The 21,476-nt window shown below is 40.3% G+C and overlaps 1 protein-coding gene across 2 annotated transcripts in view; it reads right to left on the bottom strand.

Annotated features, from left to right (window-relative positions):
* CFAP95 (cilia and flagella associated protein 95) overlaps window positions 1–21,476 on the bottom strand; it is a gene marked incomplete at its 5' end in the record, with an annotated part of 82,036 nt that overhangs the window by 20,170 nt on the left and 40,390 nt on the right. For both annotated transcript variants that reach the window (XM_081103878.1, XM_081103879.1), the window contains 2 exons: window positions 15,558–15,626; window positions 16,517–16,635. In XM_081103878.1, the coding sequence (XP_080960004.1) occupies window positions 15,558–15,626; window positions 16,517–16,608 (161 nt within the window). The remainder of the gene's footprint in view (window positions 1–15,557; window positions 15,627–16,516; window positions 16,636–21,476) is intronic.

Here is a 21,476-nt window from a genome sequence, read left to right as displayed (position 1 = left end):
AGATTCTGATAAACTCACCAGGATAATCCATGCTGTGAGGACACTTGGAAGTTGGACAACTACTTTCACTCGGCACTACCCACAATTTGCCACATGCACCCCCATTAATCTTTAATGGATGTAAGGCAGAGAATAACTAGAGATGTTTTGTAAGATGAGAAAGGAAGAGAAGTCTGATACTCAAGTTATCATTAAAGCCATGGTACTTGTTAAAATACCTACACGTGCACTAACACCAGTGGTAACTTGTGTAAATCTATGACAAGACAATGCACTAAAATCCACAGAATCACAGTTCTCAAACCTGGAAGAACTTTGAAGATCAATTGCTTCCTTTCTGTTTTGTCTGGAGGAGAGAAAGGTAATTCCTCTCCCAGCTTCCCAGCAGCCAAAACAAGGAAATATGACCTCTACTCTGCAAACAAGAAGGTCCCACCTCAGAGTCTGAATCTGAGTACGTGACTCAAAGAAGCAGAGAATTAATTTGGAATTAATCCCATCACTGGCAGCAGCAGACCCTGCATTTATTATTTAAGATGAGGGCCATTGTTTAGCCAGATTACTTATTTAGCCACAGGGGTCCAAGGGGTCTACCTGACTGTGTGTGGTAGGAGGAAAGGGGGAGCTTACATCCACTCTGGGAAATTCTGTCTCATTCTTTTTTGTTGTTGTTGTTTTTGTAATATATTTTATTGATTTTTTTACAGAGAGGAAGGGAGAGGAATAGAGAATCAGAAACATCAATGAGAGAAACATCGATCAGCTGCTTCCTGCACACCCCCTACTCGGGATGTGCCTGCAACCAAGGTACATGCCCTTGACCGGAATCAAACCTGGGACCTTGCAGTCCACAGGCCGATGCTCTATCCACTGAGCCAAACTGGTTAGGGCCTGTCTCATTCTTAACAGCATTCATCATTTAAAAATAAAATATATTGTGCTGAAATGAATATCCCTGCTATTTCCTCCTCCTTCTACCTACTGAATGAAGCCACATACACCAAATCTGATCAGTGTGCCAGAATGCTGAATGCCACACCTGTGTTTTAGAAATCAACTTCTAAGGAGCTAGTGTCCAGGAGATAGAGAAGGAAGATATAATGGAGGACAAACTGAATCTGCTTTTACTCCTGATCCAAGCTAAGCCCTTGCTAAGTACCTTAGCAGTTTGGAAGCAGTTCTCCCCTCCCATCAAGAACTTGTGTAAATCTATGAACCCAAAGATTCTAGTCTTTGTTTACCACTAAGCAGTCATGCGGCCTTGAGCAAGTCACTTAAACCCTCTGCATCTTAATTCCCTATTAGTATCTGCTCCATACATATTTATACAACAAATGGGTGGATTAATTAATTAATGAGGAATTTGGATTCCTTAATTCTCTCTGCTTTGATTTCCTCCTCTATACAATTAAGAAAATACCTACCAAATGGAGGAAAGGAATAATGGATAATGCATGTGGAAGTATTTTGAAGGATATGGAGCATTATATACATTTAAGCATGAAGGGCAATGTCCTATAGTGGTTAAGGACACAGACACTGCAGTCAGACAGACAAGACAGGAGTTTGAAACCCAGCTCTGGTGCTTTTAGAAAGTGACTTTACCTCTCTGAGCCCTTTTCAATGGAGGTACAGTGGGGCCTTGACTTACAAGTTTATTCGTTCCCTGTTGGAGCTCGTAACTCCAATTCCTCGTATGTCAAATCAAAAAGTGAACGAGTGAGACACGTGATGCTGGGCTGATGTTGTGGCATTCACTGTGATGTTCGCTGCGCCAACTAGTGGTGGGGTATCTGAAGTTGGCTCATAACCCGAATTTTAGCTCACAACTCAAAGCAAAAAAATTGGCTGAGAGACGGCTCGTATCTCGAAAAACTCGTTAGTCGGGATACTCGTGAGTCAAGGCTCCACTGTAGTTGCAGCATCCATTCTCAAAGAATGAGAACTAAATTAAATAAGGCACACAAAGGCCTTAACTCAGACACATAGTATGTGGTCATCAACACTAGAAGAAAAAACATTACTGTAAGGATAATAATCAAATAGTGGAAGGACATGGTTCTCTTTGCATTTTAATTGGGTTACTCAAGCTGCATAGTGGAGAATGGATTGCAGGGGAGGCAGAGGAACTAGTTAGAATACTTAAATTAGCAATTGGTCTGAGTCAGTGACCTCTCTCCTGTTCCAGTCTCAAATATCAACCCATTTTTTGACATGCTCTTCCTCCCATCTTAACTGCCTCAACAAATAGCCCCAGTGACCCCCAGTTACCTGAGCCAGAAGCTTGGGAATCAACCTTGAGTCTTCTTTACCCTAATAATTAATCAGTCATCAAGTAAATGTCTATCCCTTTCAATATGTCTAAAATCTGAACCCTTCCCTCCCTCCACATCACCACCAAAGTAATTATAAATAATGGTATTTTATGACAACCACATAAATTTTCACATAAAGAGAAATGCCAGCAATATTGACTTACCATTAACACACATGGGATAAAAGGAATGTAAAAATTAAATATAAATTCCACAGCCATGACATTTTGAAAGTATTTACCACTCACTTGTTTTGTTATCTCATTAGTCCCAAAAGTTTGAACTGCTTGCATCCCTGATAGATTAGCAATGACAAATAGGTCATTATAATTATAAATATTATAAACTAGAGGCCCGGTGCACAAAATTTGTGCACTGGGGGGGACGGGGGGTGGGTCCTCAGCCAGGCCTGTGTCCTCTCACAGTCCGGGAACCCTCAGGGGATATCCAACTGACAGCTTAGGCCTGCTCCCCGTGGGGACCGGAGCGAGCCTAAGCCAACAGTTGGATATCCTTAGTGCTGTCGCGGAGGTGGGAGAGGCTCCCGCCACCACTGCTGTGCTCACCAGTCATGAGCCTGGCTCAGGGCTTCTGCATGAGCAGCGCTCCCATGGGGAGCACACTGATCACCAGGGGGCAGCTCCTGCATTGATTGTCTGCTAGTGGTCAGTGCACGTCATAGCGACTGGTCGTTCCGCCATTCGGTCAATTTGCATATTAGCCTTTTATTATATATGCTAGCCTATTTATAGGTCAAATAATGGTAGAAGTAGCCTTATAATCATGGTAGTTAGAGGCAAAGATTGTTTCAATTATTTCTGTGCTTTAAAAGTTAGTGGCTTAAAATAACAATCATTTTATTATCTTTGATTATTCTGTGGGATGACTGGGTTCAGCTGGGTGGTTTTTCTGCTCCATGGGACATCACAGCTACAGGCATGCAGGTATTTGACTAGACTGGAATATCTAAGATAGCTCAAGGCCATGGTTGGCAACCAGTTTTGCCTGTTGTCTGGGAGCTCAGTTGGAGCTGGCAAATACAGTGCCTTGGTTCTCCTCCATATGCTCTCTTCATGTGTCTTTGGCTTCTCACAGCATGTCAACTACAGTCCAAGAATCAGAAAGTAGTATCTACCAGTCTCCTTAAGTGTGTCTACATTCAGATGTCCCAGAACATCACTTCTGCCACGTTTTATTGATCAAAGCCAGTCACAAGACCAACCCAGATTCAGAAGGCAGGCAGATAACCTTTGCCCCTTGATAGGAGCTGTGGCATGTTTGTACAGAGTGGGAGGAATTGTTGGAGGCCACCTCAGGAGATTAGCAACCACAATAAGTAAGTCAAATACGCCTATCTTCATATTTTATCTGGAGGACCTTAGTGAGCACACCTGAATACACAAAGAAACCTGACCTTCAACTTTGTGGGTGCAACTTGAATAGCTATTCTAAGGAAGTTAGATACAATAAAGGCTTATAACAATGTTCTGAATTAGCATATTATGATGCCCTAACTTTAGGTCTAACAGGTACTATATCATGTGCTTTCACAAAAATTTTCTTATCAAATTACTTGAATTACCCTACAAGGACAGAAATGGAATAGGTTATTGTTACCCACCATTAAGACACTCCTGTGCCAAGGCGCACAACACAAGTCAGAATCTAAGTCACAGCCCCAAATATTAACGAATGGATAAGTGTTCCACTTAGTCATTCGGCTTCAATATACACCAGGTAAGGAAGGAGTAATGCAAAGAGCAATAGCAGGTAGGCTGACTCTGAAGTCATTTCAGCACATTTGGCCAACTAGAAAAGCAATCAGTTACTCAGCACTAGCTAAGCCACCTATTCCTGGGAGCCCCAGTTGGTGATATGACCTCAGGCAAGATTCCCCAGGGAAAGTGTCAAGCCAAAACCAAGGTATATATTAGAAACCATTAACCCAGTTTGTTTGAAAAAATGGAAAAACTGATTCCAAAAATTTCAAAAGAGATAAAGAACCTTTTCCCAGTACTTCCTTTATGAGCTTGGCACTCAAGGCCTGGCCTGCCTAAATGTAGCAATTATCATCTCCATGTTTACAGAGGAAAGTGATGTTCAAAGTTCTCCTGGTTGGTCTATCATTCAGAGAGCAGCATAGAAAAAATGGCTAAGACCTTGAAATTTGGCATTAGATGCTCAGTTCAAATCCTGGCTTGTTATCACTTACCAGCTATGTGAGTTTGCACATGTTATTTGATTTCTCTGTGCCTTTGATTTTCCCTCCATAGAAAGTAGATAATGATGGAACCAAGTCACAGAGTTTTTGTCAGAGTAAATGAGTTAGCATATGTAAAACCCTTAGAATAATGTCTGGCACATAATAAGCACCATGTAGGCATTTGCTAATATTAGTATTAGTCTTAAAGTTTTAAGTTACAGAAACCCAACTTAAACTTAATTAAGAAAACACACACACACACAAAAAGGAATATATCAGCACATACAAAAAAAATGTCATCAGAATTCTTTTTCCACACCTCTGCTTAGCTTCATTCATAGGTGGATGCTTCCCACAGCAGCAAGATGCCCTCTGTAATCTGCCACCTGAAGCATGAGAGAGCATCTTGCCCTAAACTCCACTTATTATCCTAGAGTGTTTTCTGATTGGCCCAGCCTGGGTCATGTGGCCAACACTTCGGGTTGTGGGGGAGAAAAACCAGCCCATCCATCATTACATGACCTAACTGATTCGGGAAGAGGATGCTGTCCAAAAAGAGAAAGCTGGACACACAAAAACAAAAGGTCCTACAATGAGTAAGATGGGGAGTCAAGAATTGAATTCCAGTCTGTCTCACTCCCATTCTACTCTCTTTTCACCACACCACTCCCCTCTTCACATTTCCTTTGTTGTTACCCTCATCACTGTCATGACAGGGCTATTTTTTTAAACTTTTCTTTTCTTCTGGAAAAATGTTCAACACCTGGTGGTATTTTACCAAGAGATTACCCACCACACAAATGACTGAACAGAAAAAAACTAAATGCCTTGCACTGTACTTTGAGAAAAGAAGAAGAAAAAAAACCCTCTTATTATTCACATGCAGTCCTGTTCCTCTGAAGAGAGTGCCAAAGGTTTTACAGATGCTAAATGCACCCGTGAGAGAAATAAATTGAAGGTTTAAAACTGTGGCCTAAACTTGCTACTACTAGTGCGAAGTAATCATTCCACACACATATGGATAAGTGCTCTATGCCAACAATGAAAACTTAACTGCCTGAACTACTTTTTGACCTCATTTAACTTGTCCACTTATGTGACTTCAGATGCCTTTCTCCTTAGAATCATAAAAGTTTAGAGCAGGAAAGGATTTTACAGATCATTTGGTTCAATCCCCTCATTTTCCAGATGGAAACCACGGAAGCCAGAGAGGGTTATTAGCCAGCACAAGGTCACACAGCAAATTGAGTGCAGGTCCAGAAGTAGAAGTCGTGTCTCCTGTTTTCCCATACCATGCCCTTTCTGGAAAACCACACCGTATCCAAAAACACTAAACAGTGATCCAAAACACTGTGAATCTCTATCTTCTCCAGGCATGCGGATCGCAATAAGTGTTTGGATGAATTCTGGAAATGACACATTTTAGGATAAATGACACATTTATCCTAAAATGTCACTACCATCAGGAGGCAATGAAATTGAATAAAAATAACAAGACGCATTGGTTTGGGCTAACCTTATAAGAGGTCTACCTTTTATATCTTTCCATCCTCCAGTAGGTGGTCAGTACTCCTGGGCTGCCCTCAAACTGACCCAGGCTCCCATGGACCTGCTTCTCACTTAGAAAATACTCTACGCCACAACTGGATTTTCCCTGTAAAACAACTAACTTCTCCTGTAAACCATTATCTCAGGACCACACACAGTTTACATGCATATTTAAATAAGAGCTTCTGAGAAATAAGAGTTTAAAATTATATTTATACTTGGATCTACTTGATGTGGTTTTTGTTGTCATTGTTTTTGTCCCATTGTTTTGGTTCCTGGCTGTTTGTTAATGGTCACAGCTGCAGTCCAGTTATTATACACAGAAAACCTTACTTAGAAGGAATTGGCTACAATAGTCTTGTTCTATGGACAAATTGTAAAATGATTTTATATTAGATAATCATATATCCAGGGGCCTTCTGATAATTAGTGAGTTATTTTTCCATGTCTCACAAAGAGTACTTCCAAATGAAGTGAAAGTTCCTTGAGGATTTTTGAGAGCAAGATAGGAGGGCAAAAATGACTTGTAAGTTAGCTTCCTACTTATATTCATGTTCCTATCCCCTTTTCCTATGTGTCTTAAAGAAAATGTGCCTCTCATTACTTTTCTACACCTTTCATGTCTCTATACATGTAGTAAAAGCAAGGTACGTTGGAGATCCCCTAACATGTAACTGTACCAGTTTGAGACTATACGAGCACTGTTGGCCTGGCCAGCGTGGCTCAATAGTTGAGCTTTGACCTGTGAATCAGGAGGTTGAGGTTCAATTCCTGGTTCGGGCTCATGCCGGTTTGTGGGTTCAATCCCCTGTGTGAGGAGAGAGAGAGAGAGAGAACTATTGATATCTAAGAGGCCATTGAGCCTCCTTGCCTGTCACCCCTTCCATCACTGGCCAATGCCAATTCCTTGGAAACTCATTGATGGAAATGCAATCAACTCTCAAGAGGAACAATAGTTCTGGTTCTAGATGAGCTCAATTAGCCTCAAACTATATAAATCTCATTTTTAAAGTTTAAGTCATTGATACCACTTTTAGTCTCAACTACTCCTATACTATAATTTTTTTCTCTGTCTGTGACATATGTGAAAGGAATTTATTCACAGAGCCCTTTTCTCTATTTAAGGTCAAAAGTGACAAGTCTGGTGGTGTCCAACATTCTAGTTATTCTGATTTTCAGTATGCTTCACTGAGATGTTTGCTTCCAGTTTAAGGAGGAAAGGTGTTGTGTCATCTTCACATTGGTTTTAAATTAAGTAGGTAGGCTCTTGGTTAAGTTGTGAGAAAAGAAACAAACTGTCAAATGCCATCACAGCATAATGGATGTTATATTAAAAATTAATATAAAGGCATCTGACTGATGTCTCCTTAATAACAAAGCTATACCTGTTTTCTGATTTTTTGTTGTTGTTAAGAGGTAACCTGAGGTTTAAATTTACATTATGATTACAGCTTTTCTTTTATAAGTTGAAGCACATTATTTTGGTCCATTGAGCAAACTCATCCTTATTCATTGCCTTTTAAAGTTGACATTTAACTTCCACAGCTGTACAGTTGGCAAGAAGCAAAAGAATATTTAATATTCAAAAGAGCATATTCTAAAATACCACAGCATTCTATTGTATGGAATGCCCTAAAATTAATGTACATTAACTGAAAGAAATAATTGCGTATGAAATTAGCAGAGAGCGGTTAAAGGTGCTCATATATTGTATTTCTTTGTTAATTCTCATTAATCAAATAAAACAAGTAATTCTAGCAATTCAAGCCAATAAGAGATGATTTTCAAAGAGACCTTGTCTTCTAATGTATTTACTAGCATAGAATTGAGATCAACTTTTGGTTCTACAGGCCTTGATGCCCTAAATCAAATAAGATAGGAATTAACCACACCCTTTCCCATTATAATTTAATGTTCATCATCAGAAATCATTTATTCAGCCAAGAAATAATTACTGTGCTTGTGTTGTAGGTCAGGCTCTCTGTTAGACACTAGGGATAGAGCTGAGACAGTCTTGCCCTTCAGAGCACTGACTTTAGAGCAAGAAGGACAAACAAGAATGTAATCAATTGCAACCAAGGTGGATAGCGTTCTGATAAAAGAAGCACACAGGGCTGTACATACCCACAGGGGACCTAGCATGGGGGCTGAGGGTAGCGGTAGGAAGGGAAGCTCCTCTGGAGGCGGTGACATTTCAGATGAGACTTGATGACTTCAGGGTTAAGAATGAATGTACATATGAAAACATGCTCAAAGTCACTAATCATCTGAGAGATGCAAATCAAAACGACAATGAGGTACCATCTCACACCTGTCAGAATGGCTATCATCAACAAATCAACAAATGACAAGTGCTGGTGAGGATGCAAAGAAAAAGGAACCCTCATGCACAGCTGGTGGGAATGCAGACCTGTGAAGCCACTGTGGAGAACAGTATGGCGTTTCTCAAAAAACTAAAAATGGAACTCCCATTTGACCCAGTGATCCTACTTCTAGGAGTATATCCCAAGAAACTAGAGACACCAATCAGAAAGGATATAATGCACCCCTATGTTCATAGCAGCACAATTTACAATAGCTAATACTTGGAAACAGCCTAAGTGCCCATAAGCAGATGAGTGGATTAGAAAACTGTGGTACATCTACACAATGGAATACTACACTGCTGTAAAAAGGAAGGAACTCCTACCATTTGCCACAGCACAGATGAAACTGGAGAGCATTATGCTAAGCGAAATAAGTCAGGCAGAGAAAGATAAATATCACATGATCTCACTCATATATGGAATATAATGAACAACATAAACTGATGAACAAAAACAGATCCAGAGACAGAGAAGCATCAATCAGACCATCAAACCTCAGAGGGAAGGTAGGGGAGGGTGGGGGTAAGGGGGAGAGATCAACCAAAGGACTTGTATACATGCATATAAGCATAACAAATGGACACAGACACCAGGGGGGATGAGGGCATGAGCAGGAGGTGCAGGGGGGGGGACTTTATGAGGAGATAAGGACACATATGTGATACCTTATCAATAAAGAAAAAAAAATTTTAAAAGATAAGAAAAAAGAATGAATGTATACCTTGCATCTTGCTTCCTCAAAAAGATCTACTAAAACCACATTAAAGAGACTTTTAAATATAATAAATCCACAAGAACAGGGAAAACAAAAAAAGAGACAAAAGTAACAAATTTTGGATATTGGGTCTTAGGAAAAACCAAGATGGCGGCATAGGTAAACACCGGAGATTGCTGCCTCGCACAATCACTTCAAAAATACAACTAAAAGATGGAACGGACATCACCCAGAACCACAGGAAGGCTGGCTGGGGGGAAATTCTACAACTAGAAGGAAAGAGAAAAGCATACCGAGACTCAGAGGAGGTGCGGTGCGGAAGTAAAATACAAAGGTGCGGAGGTGTGTGCGGAGCGGGCTGGTGGCTGAGAGCACGGTTGTCTCCGGGAGGGAGTCTCAGGCTCTGGGCTCCAGTTTCGGGCGAGTCTCTGGGGACCCAGACTCAAACGGGAGAAACAGGACTGTCTGGCATCAGTCGGAACTCGAGGGCAGCTTTCTCTCCGAGGTACTTGAAGAGGTTGCTGGGACACTGAGAGGCAGAGCCTCTGGGGATGGGACTGAGAGCAGCCATAACTGCTCGCTCCGCCCGCCCTGTTGATCCCCTGGGACCCCCCCCCCCCCACCTCGCCCAAGCCTTGCACAGAGGCATTTGCTGGATAGCCTCAGGCAAAGGCTAGATTAGCACCTCCCCAGAGGACAGAAGTTCTCCCAGTGCAGACACAGCTGATTCTCACAGCCAGTTGGCCTGGAGGTCAAATCCTCCCCAGTGTTACCTACAACAATCAAGGCTTAACTACAACAAGACTGCGCACAAAGACCACTAGTGGGTGCACCAAGAAAGCATAAAAAATGCGGAGACAAAGAAACAGGACACAAATGACAGAAATGGAGGAAAGCAAAATGCTGGATATAGAGTTCAAAACCACACTTTTAAGGTCTCTCAAGAACTGTCTAGAAGCCGCCGATAAATTTAGTAAGGCCCTCGAAAAGACTGGTGAGACCGCCGATAAATATAGTGAGATCCTCAAGAAATCTAATGAGACCCTCGATGTTGTGATAAAGGACCAACTAGAAATTAAGCATACACTGACTGAAATAACGAATACTATACAGACTCCCAACAGCAGACCAGAGGAGCACAAGAATCAAGTCAAAGATTTGAAATGCGAAGAAGCAAAAAATACCCAACCAGAAAAGCAAAATGAAAAAGAATCCAAAAATATGAAGATAGTGTAAGGAGCCTCTGGGACAGCTTCAAGCGTACCAACATCAGAATTATAGGGGTGCCAGAAGATGAGAGAGACCAAGATATTGAAAACCTATTTGAAGAAATAATGACAGAAAACTTCCCCGACCTGGTGAAAGAAATAGACTTACAAGTCCAGGAAGCGCAGAGAACCCCAAACAAAAGGAATCCAAAGAGGACCACACCAAGACACATCATAATTAAAATGCCAAGAGCAAAAGACAAAGAGAGAATCTTAAAAGCAGCAAGAGAAAGAAACTCAGTTACCTACAAGGGAATACCCATACGACTGTCAGCTGATTTCTCAACAGAAACTATGCAGGCCAGAAGGGAGTGGCAAGAAATATTCAAAGTGATGAATGCCAAGAACCTATAACCAAGATTACTTTATCCAGCAAAGCTATCATTCAGAATTGAAGGTCAGATAAAGAGCTTCACAGATAAGGAAAAGCTAAAGGAGTTCATCACCACCAAACCAGTATTATATGAAATGCTGAAAGGTATCCTTTAAGAAGAGGAAGAAGAAGAAAAAGGTAAAGATACAAATTATGAACAACAAATACGCATCTATTAACAAGTGAATCTAAGAATCAAGTGAATAAATAATCTGATGAACAGAATGAACTGGTGATTATAATAGAATCAGGGACATAGAAAGGGAATGGACTGACTATTCTTGGGGGGGAAAGGGGTGTAGGGGATGCGGGAAGAGACTGGACAAAAATCCTGCACCTATGGATGAGGACAGTGGGTGGGGAGTGAGGGCGGAGGGTGGGGTGGGAACTGGGAGGAGGAGAGTTATGGGGGGGGAAAAGAGGAACAAATATAATAATCTGAACAATAAAGATTTAATTTAAAAAAAAAAAGTAACAAATTTTGGAAGCTCAAGAGAAAATGGACAAGTGGTTCTGACTTAGCAGAAAGCTGAGTCCTGACGCAGCAAGGGAGGCCTGGGGGAGAGCTGTCTGAGAAGCAGTTAGAACTCCAGGACCCAACTGCACTCCACACTGCTGGGTTATTGCCAGCAGAAAGCTAGAAATTTATTCACTGGAAAGAATAAAAGAGAAAGTCCTTGATCAACAACACGGTTCAGTGACCATACACAATGAAGTATGAATATTGATGTCCCAGCCAATTGCCCTACTGACTGCAGGAACACAGGCCCCAGCCTTTCACCTTTCAGATGGGTGAGAGCTTCCTCTGGGGAATCTGACCAGCCCCCACAGAAAGACTAAAATACTGACACAAGGGCTTCTATGAAAAAAAAAAAAAGAAGAAGAAGAAAAAGACCCACCTAGATCCCTCCAGTGAAATTCCAAGTCAATAAGCCTTACTCACAGGCCCAAAAAGCCTCATCTCATGAAGAGAAAACTAAGGATTAATTTCCGAACACTTTCTGGAAACCCCTAGCATGGGAGATATATAACTACAAACAAATAATACAAACAGAAACAAGAGAGCATTCTTGGACAAAATAAGAGACTATATGCATGGAGGAAAAAATAAAGAAAAATAAACTATCAGTATAACACCTCCAGATAGGTAAAAGAAGATATTGTGGTCATAAAATCAAATAGTGGATCCTATAAAAACAGAAGGATTCAGAAAACAAAAATTGAACTCAATAGTAGGGTTGAAGAAACAGAGAACAAAGTAGATAGTAAAGACAAAAATAAAATAGAAAAGACAATTAAAGGAACAGGGTAAGCAATCCAATATCTCAATAAAGACTTTCCAAAAAGAGAGAACAGAGAAAATGGAAGGTATAAATCATCAATGAAATAAATCAAGGACATTGCCCTGAATTGATAGATAGGAGTTTCTAGACTGAAAGTGTTCATCAAGTATCTGGCCCAGCTGACTTGCACAGCACTTACCATACATGCATCAGTTACCCTTCTAATTGTTTTACATACATTAACTTATTTAATCATCACAATAACCCTATAAAATGGGTGCCTTTATAATTATTACTCCCATATTACAGATAAAGAAACTGATGTACAAAATGTGCCCAAGATCTTTAAGTGGAAGGCCCAGGATTTGAAGGCAGGTAATATATGCCCAGAGCCTACTACACAATACACAGGAGACAGCATCACTGTGAAATTTCAGAGTATACCAAAGACAGCTCTAGCTGATTTTTTAATGCTAGGGCTACTAATTTGATAGTGCACCCAGAGTCCAGGCTCTGACCAATCATCTGAGGTGAACCCCTTGCAGGTTTCCTTCTCTCCAATATCCTGTCCTACAAATTCCAGTCCTATCAGAAGCTCTAAATTCCTATTCCCATCTCCAGGCTCAACAAGAACACTGCTCTACACTTGGGTTCACCTGCCTATACCACAGCCAGAAAAGCTTTTCTCAGTGAGTCAGAGGAGAATGTGATGCTCACGTCCCATCTCAAGGAGCACAGAGCCTCACAGGTTGCTGCCCGACACTTGATGTATTTGTCCAGTTCTGCAGTGGTTCATGGCAGGATAGCAAGTTTGAAACCAGCCCTTTTATACCCGCATTTTTATTTGACCCTCACACTGAAATAATTGTGGGATCAAAATTCTTTTCCTTCAATTCTTTAATGTTACGCTCTTATACCCAGCATTGCTGTTGGGATAGTAATGTCAACTTGATTTTTATTATTTTGTCTACATTTCCTGCTGTTTCATTTCCCTAAATAATAAAGCTTTAGCTTTTTGTTCCATTGGTTTTAAATTCCTGTTCCATTTGCTCCATCAGGTCTGTTTCCTCTCATGTTGGTTGCCTGTAGCTCACTCTTCATGATGATTTTGTTCTTTAGGTGTGTTATGAGCTTTTCGATTGAGACTTCATCTGTGTTACTCCCAAAACTATCAGTTGCCTCCGCTTTTGATGCCTACATAAGCAGTCCATTGAAAACGGAGGCTAGCCCAGCCGGTGTTGCTCAGTGTTTGAACACTGACCTATGAACCAGGAGGTCATGGTTCAACTACCGGTCGGGGTACATGTCTGGGTTGCGGGCTTGATCTCTGATGTAGGGCATGCAAGAGGCAGCCATTCAATGATTCTCTCTCATCATTGATATTTCTCTCTCTCTCTCTCCCTTTCCCTTCCTCTCTTAAATCAATAATAATATATTTTAAAACAAGAAAAGAGAGGCTATATTGGTGTCTTCACTGTGAGTTGGTTGAAATATTGGTTGAGTGCCTCTACTGCAGTTTGCTGGCTTAACTACACTTATTTTCCCTGCCATTTCTTTCTCCTTAAGATGTACATCCCAGTTCTTCTTCTGTATATGAGACTGCTTTCTCTAACTTGAGTTGGGGAAGACAACCCAGGGTCCCACTGGCTATCTGTGGCTGGCAATATAGATCTCAATGCTGATATCAGAGCTTTAGGGAGGGAGGTTGTTGACATCAAATTCTTTATTATGTAGAACCTTGGCTGTCTCATTTTCTGCCGTGGACTAAAAACAGCAATCAAAGTCCATGCAAAAACCCAACTTTGAGCATATTACCCAAGTTTGCAAACACAACAGATAAGACTCTTTCAGATCCTGTCTAAGCCTGGCCCAATGAGATCACAGCTCCCACCCTGTACTGGACCAGGACTCCAGTTAGAGACTTCATCTTTTGCCTTCTCCCTTCTCTGCTCCTCCCATCCCCTAGCCTTCTCCTGCTCTAGCCCTTTATTTTCTTGTGAGTTTCTCAGAGTTTTGATCCAGTTGTCAAAGTCTGCCTCTGGATTCATTATACCTTCCCATGTCTTTGCTGGAAATTCCAGACTTCAATGAAGAGAAGGGAGCCAGCAGGATGCTTTTAGCCCATTGCCTTGATGGAAGCCCAAAGCCCATTCTCCGCATGGATCAAACTGTAGATACTCCTTGGGGACCTTCCAGCCCACGTAGAGGTGCTACAGGCTGTGAGGGATGTAGGCCAGGCCAGCTGTGCCAGAGCAATCGGAGTTAGAGCCCACAGCGTTAGAATACCTGCCCAGAATTTCTATAGGTGACTGTGAAATGAGGTGAGACTCCCCGACTCTCCCCACCTCAGGCAGACTCAGTAAATTAGCTTAGTTCTAATACCAGACAGTTTTCAAAGGAAGCAAGCACATTTAAATAGCTGGTGACGATGACACACACTCATATCTTCATAATGCACAATTCAATACTTAGAATTTTGTCATGCTTGGAAGTATCTGTATTTCCACATCATTTCTTTCTATATCATTACAGATATTATAAGTTTGTATTCTTTAAACAGATGAGTGGAAAAGGAATCTCTTTTCTGTAGTAACAAGTCATGCCACCCCCAAGACAAATTTTATTTATTTTATTGGCAAAGTTGCTAGTCTCTTGCTCTATAGTAAATTCTCATTATTCACAGTAATGTTCTATAAAGTCACTACAAACACTGTATTAGCAAATGCTGAACCATTGCTCCTTGGAGAAATATGGAGTTAGAGTCTTAGGAGTCTCTGGTTATACTATTTTCATCAACTAACCAATATATAACTGGTTTTATGTGTGTTTCTGTTTAAAGATACCTTATTTAATATATATTGTTGATTCATTAACATTGGACTCACAGGCAACAGCATTATAACTCATGCCTGAAGGAAGCTTAATTTAGCACACTTATTCTTTCCACATCACAGCCTCTTGTGCTTAGATATATCAGCTAGCACTTTAGCACCATACAGTACTTGGGAGCCATTTCAAACAGCAAATTCATCGATTAGAAAAACACACACACTCACTCACTAAGTAGACCTTGAAAAGGACACTTGCATACAGTACTAGAGCTGAAACAAGAGGCAGAGCCTCACCTTGCTCAGCTTAAACTGGGAATGTATGCATAAGGTGGCTCAAAATTTTCACCACACTCTGTATGTTCATGAATGACTGCAACAACACCCCAATTATTGATTTGGGGGTTATAAATAATTTTTTAGTAAGAGAATTTGCAAATATGGAAACCATAAATAAGATGGGTTGACTATTACTTATTAACATTATGCACATTGATGAAAAATAACCTTTTGTTAAAGGAAAGAAGTCTGAAAGCTGCCACATAAAGGGCCTTTTGTTGACTTTGGTTCGCCCCTCACACCTTCACCCCTGCAAACAAACCTCCTGAATCGCTAAGAAACATTTTGTGCAATCTGCAGCAGTTTAAGGACTACTTACATCTTGCGCCGATCTGGTGGGTGTCTAGTAAAGAGAGCTCCGAAGCCTGTCGCAGGCAATCCAGTGTCCCTGGAAACAAGATAACAATTTTAGAAGCATGTCAGACTGGCATTTGTGAACTATCAAAGCCATAGAAAACTAACTTGGGGCTAAATTTTTATGATAATTATTTTTAAAGGATACTCATGTTTATAACTTTATGCACTTTGCAAAATAAAATGTCCCAATGTGTAAATGAAAATATCAATATTCCGTCATTACTTCGACTGTATTGTCCAATAATTACAATGTAAGAGAAAGTCTATATCACACACTTCCATGGAAAGGTACTGTGCCAGGTTGCAGGACTACCGATATGACTAAAAGACAGTTCCTACCCTCAAAAGACTGACTATCTCAGGGACACATACCTACATCTAAATAATTAGAATGTAAGTCCAACTGGTTTACAAAACACGAACAAAATGCTCAAAGGGCAAGGAGGTAAAAGCAATTAATTCTGTTTAATAACAGTTTAGCTAATTCTTAATGCAACTCAGGCAATATTTCTATGCACATTTCATACTTTACTTCATCTAAACTTCAGAAAAACTCTATGAAGTAGATACTTTTATGATTCCCATTTTAGAGTGAACAAACTGAGGGTTACAGACACCACATAACTTTCACAAGTAAATTGTGGAGCTGGGGTTCAAACCTACTCAGATCCTTGACCAGAAAAAAAACATGTAAAAATTACATGTTAGCTGGACCCAGAATGAGTAGTGCTGACTGGCAAACTGAGGAAAGGGAATTCCAAACAGAAGGAATGGCACAGGCAGGCAGCACGGAGGCATGAGACGTGCGCCTGTGCTCCAGGTGCTCCTGTAGTGCAGCCAGTGGCACTAGACCTCTCCGGCACTTACGCAGCTCCTCTCCTGCACCCCTGTTCCGTAAGCAAAGGAAAATAGTAAGAGTACCTTTCAACAACCCCAGAGCACCATGTTTCCTCGTTCAATAAAGCACGGCTTTTTATTTGAGCCAATTCTGTGTTTAAAAAAACTCGTGCCATTTGTTCATGTGTTTCTGAGATCCAAATCTGGGGAAAAAAATAGAAGCCAAATGTAAGAAAAATGAATTAATTGTAAAAATAATCAGTTACCAAAATATATTTTTGCTGAAGTAGACTCTGATTTTAATTGTTGACTCAGTTGACATTAAAAAATAAGTGATATCTCATAGCAGCTATTTCATCATAAACATTTAAAAATGGCAATTTCTTACTTTACATTGTTGGAAAATAAAAATCAAATTAGTTTTTTCTATGAAATGAAAAGTTCTGCATTCAACTAAATATTAATTATATTTGCTTTCCATTTCCTTCTCAAGTTTAATATATTTTATTTCCCTAAGAAGGAATTATTTATAGCAATCACTTTATAAATTGAATAGGACTTCAGATATAATCCTCATCATCACCATCATCATTGCCACCACCATCATCATCATCATCATCATCATCATCCATTTTCTATCACAGATGATAATTCAATGAATTAGAAAGCAATTACTACTATGAGAAAAATCTGCAGACTGTAAGATGTACACAAACCAATTGCAGATGCAACATGGGTAACATCTAGGGGATCTTGGGAACAAAAACAGACAGTGAGGATTGAATAGTTTCATACAAAACTCTAGAATATCACAAATGTAGAAGTTCACAGCAGAGAACCAGAACTCACCACCACCACCAGAACCCATTATTGTTCCTGATCCTAAAAACTAGGTTCCCCAACACATTCAATGAAGCCCCAGATCACATTAATCTCATTAGATTTTGTTTATAAAAAAAGAGAAACCACTGATTAGAAATTTGAAGACTTCAATTGCTATCATAGCTATAGTCATATGCCTTTGGTCCACTGTGGGTTAATATAATAAGGCTTTGCAACAACTAGGAATCACCACAACTCAAAGCAATTTTAACTACAGTCTCTGGTCCTACTTCCCTAGTCTATTCCATGGCTCTACAGATCCTTAGCTTCTCTCACCCTGTTCTCTAAGACCACAGCCTCCTAGCCCAATTTCCAAGTTCTCATTCCTATACCCTCAGCTCAACTACTCCTTTTCTTAGATCCCCAAGTTAACAAGTCAATGGTATAGGACACAGTATAGTTTATGCTTTATAGGTTATTCTTTAACAAAAAAGAAGACATATCTTTGGCGGCAGGGGAGGATGACTAGCCATCATTATTTTGTAAGGTTTAAATTTGACCCAAAAATTTGCCTTAGTTACGCTCTGATCATTCTTGGCAATGATCACGTCAACAAAGCAATCAACATCTTTGAAAATTTTATGAAACAAATATATTGAAATAATGAGAAGTAAAAGAAAGCAGAAGATAGTCACATTAGTGGAGCTTAAGTTTATTGAGTGCTTATTCTGTGTCAGACACCACATTAAGCACTTTGTACGCATTATTATTTCATTAAGTGCTCAAAGCCACCCTACTAATATCGTGTATCAATCATGGTCACAGAACAAAATGAACAAAAAGTAGAATAAAATGGGGAACTGAGGAGAGTTTAATAAAAGAAGTATTTTTAAAAGTGTGACCAGCATTCAGAAAACCCCCAAACAATGTTGAAGTGCCATGAGGACACAATAGTGGGGAGCCGTAGGGTAGGGGCAATCACTGGACCCCAGAAAGACCTGGTTGTAAAGAAAGGGCCAGTTGATAGTTGTGGCTTTCCGAACAGACACATAGTATCTTAGTCCACCTTAGGCTGCTGCTATAAATACCATAGATTGGATGGCTTATCAACAACAGAAATTTATTTCTCACAGTTATGGAAGCTTTGAAGTCCAAGATCAAGGCGCTAACAGATCCAGTGTCCAGTGAAGGCCATCTTTTCACCATGTCCTCACATGGCACCAATCCCATTTATGAGGGCTCACAATGACCCACCTCCTAATACCATCACACTGGGGCTAGGGCTTCAACATTTACTTTTGGGGGACCCAAACATTCTGTCTATAGCACACAGCCACAGACAAACCATGGCTCTGCAGGGAGGAAGCCATAGGAATAAATGAGCAAACTAACTCTCCTCCCACCTCTGAACACCTGTCAGTGCCTTCTACAGGTGAATCCCAACAGGAAGCCAGAGGGCAAGGGAGCTCATTGACACAATCCATAAAGGTCAGCCTCCTTGGCACAGAGCAGGGTTAGAAGGGTAGAGAATGAATCTGGAGGGAGAAAGGAAGAACACTTGGAATAGTTTACCTTCGTCTTAAGGGAAAACTAAGGTTGAAAGGGATTAAGTAATGCCCATGTAAACCACTGAAAAAGTAGAAATTTCACAATTCAAAACTCATGCAGTCTGGATCATTCATTCATCCATCCATGTCTATGATGTGCCACGCATTCTACTAAGTTCTGGAGCTACAGTAGTGAACTCCAGAGGCTATACTGACTCTAGCTTAGTGAGTTAGAGTAAACCATGAGGATAATGGTAATAACCATAGCACATGGCCAGACACCACTCAAAATGTCTTCACATTTCGTGCTCATGAAAACTCTCCTACTCTCACATTACATCTGAGGAAATAAAGACATGGGAAGTTTTAGACTCTTGATCAAAGTTACAACCTAACAAGCAGTGGAGCCAAGAAGCAAAGAGAAGCCATCTGACTCTAGAGCCCACGCTCACCCTCTGTCCTATATCATAGGCAAATGTTATCCTCCAGTATTAGGCTTCCCATCTTCATCAGTAATAGAACCCAAAATTTTAGCTGGGACCTTGGTGTTTCAGACTATGTTTTTCTAGTCTCCCTTATGAATAAGTGAAAGTAATTTATACAACCTCCAGGAAAGGTTCCTCTTCTGTTTCTTGTTTTGTTTTGTTTTGTTTTCCCTTTCTGCTACATGGAAAGCAGACACAATGACAGGTTTCTAGCAGCTGTCTTGGGCCCTACCCAAATGCTGGAAGAGCAGAAAGCTGGAAGAAGTGGGTCTCTGCTAATCTGTCAAAATTCCATACCGGTCCTGGCCTGCTATCCTCCAGACTTTTTACATGAAAGAATAAAACTGTATGTGAACAGCCACTGTTGATTTGTGGTTTGTGTTGCATGTAGGCAAACCTAATCCTATACCATCTTAATGTAAAAGATCACTTTGGTCTAGAAATGTTCATAACCTGACATAAGGGTGGGTAATTTATAAAAGCACTTCCATATGTTTAAAAGTCTTTTGGGAGATATATATATATATATATATATATATATATATATATATATGTCACAAACTGGAGATTGGCAATTTGGTATGTGAAACAACTAAATTAACACAGCACAAACCCACAGGATAATCACTAACATTTCCATTTAATTTGCATAGTAAAGTCTCACTTGAGTCAAATGGTAATATAAAAAATGTCTAATGTGTGTGCAGGAAGTTCACTTCATAATATCATGCTTATTCTTTATTTTCCTGAGTAACAATTTATTTTTAGTCCTCACTGTAGTCTTCCAAGATAAACTCTTCCCATATGTGCTGCATTTAAGAAAACCCAGTAGACATATAACCGGGGAGGCTGATATGGGAAACACGCAGGTCACTTAGGACTTACACTCCAATTCCACATTCGAGGGTAACCAGCTTCTTCCTGCTGAGGATGACTTACTCCCTGGCAGCATCTCTCTTGCAACAATTGTTTCAGATGATTGACATTTGGGCTTCTTACAGGATCCCCAGAAAGCATACCCCTCTGACCCATACAGAAGGAAGTGCAGGTACTTCCCAAATCAGTTTTCCCCTCTGATGCCACAGGCTGCATCGAGAATGTATCAGATTTCAGTCCACCCAGTCTTCCAACGTCAGGAAACACTGATCAAGTCCTCTGTCTAGTATCCTTGAAGCCTTACTCAAAAGCTTTGAAATGAATGGGACACACTTACTACCCCTACCCCTACCCCTTGGGGACAACAGGTGTGAGACTCAGCATGCACACTATCTTCAAATGACTCCTCCAAATTCCAAACACTCTCGGCCTTTTTTCAATTTTTTTTTTTTAATCTTCAAGGTGGATGAGAGGCCAGGGGGCTAAAAATCAGTTGCAGCCCAAATGCTTTGCCTATTCTACATGAATGATTCAGCACCTCACTTTGTAATGAAGGAGTTGGCATTCATTATCTTAGATCTTTAATCACAAATGAGGAAGTCTTATTTTACCCTGTTAAACAGCACTCCCCTACCAACGGTACCTTTTCTGCACCACTACCAAAAATGTCATTGTCATCAACAAGTAACCAATGAGACTTTGTCAAGTTTTTATCTTTAAAAAGCATCCAAAAGGCTGTTCTTATTTCTCAGCAGCAGTTTTGCCCTTAGAAATGCTGGCTGTTTTCATATTTAGGTGAATTCAGTAGTGCCACACACAGACTACTTCTTAAAGGATCCCAGAGGAGGAGAGAGGACCCCACCCCATTACTATTTTGAATAACTGGGACTCATGGGGTACAATCAGAAAAAAAATTTCATTGGTTTTCTTTTTCCACTGACTGTTTATGCTAGCCTGTTTGGGATGGTTCATTCTCTGTTCTGAGAAGAAATAAATCTTGGACAAGTGCCATATTTTATTCTGATCACTCTCAGATAACAAAACAGTCTTGTCACAATAGTGGTCTCAGTTAAGTGATTAATATTAGTAAAGTTACCCCATGAGAGCTTTTTAGCTGTCTAGTTGTCTGAGAGAAGGAAGGAGGAGCAGAGAAATGAAGAAACAGAAAAACAGTTAACCCTGCCCTGCCCACATATTTCCCTCTGCAGACCTCTGGCCTGCTGCCGACTCTAAATGACGGCAGGGAAAAGATGTAAATTTAAATGAAATTCATAATTTTGATTATATATTTTAATTATTGAAATGTGGCCAATA

This window comes from Myotis nattereri (assembly GCF_964212035.1).
Source record: "Myotis nattereri genome assembly, chromosome: 12".
In the NCBI taxonomy this organism is placed as follows: domain Eukaryota; kingdom Metazoa; phylum Chordata; class Mammalia; order Chiroptera; family Vespertilionidae; genus Myotis; species Myotis nattereri.
The sequence above is the reverse complement of the archived record's forward strand: the minus strand, read 5'-3'. Positions and strand labels throughout refer to the sequence as shown.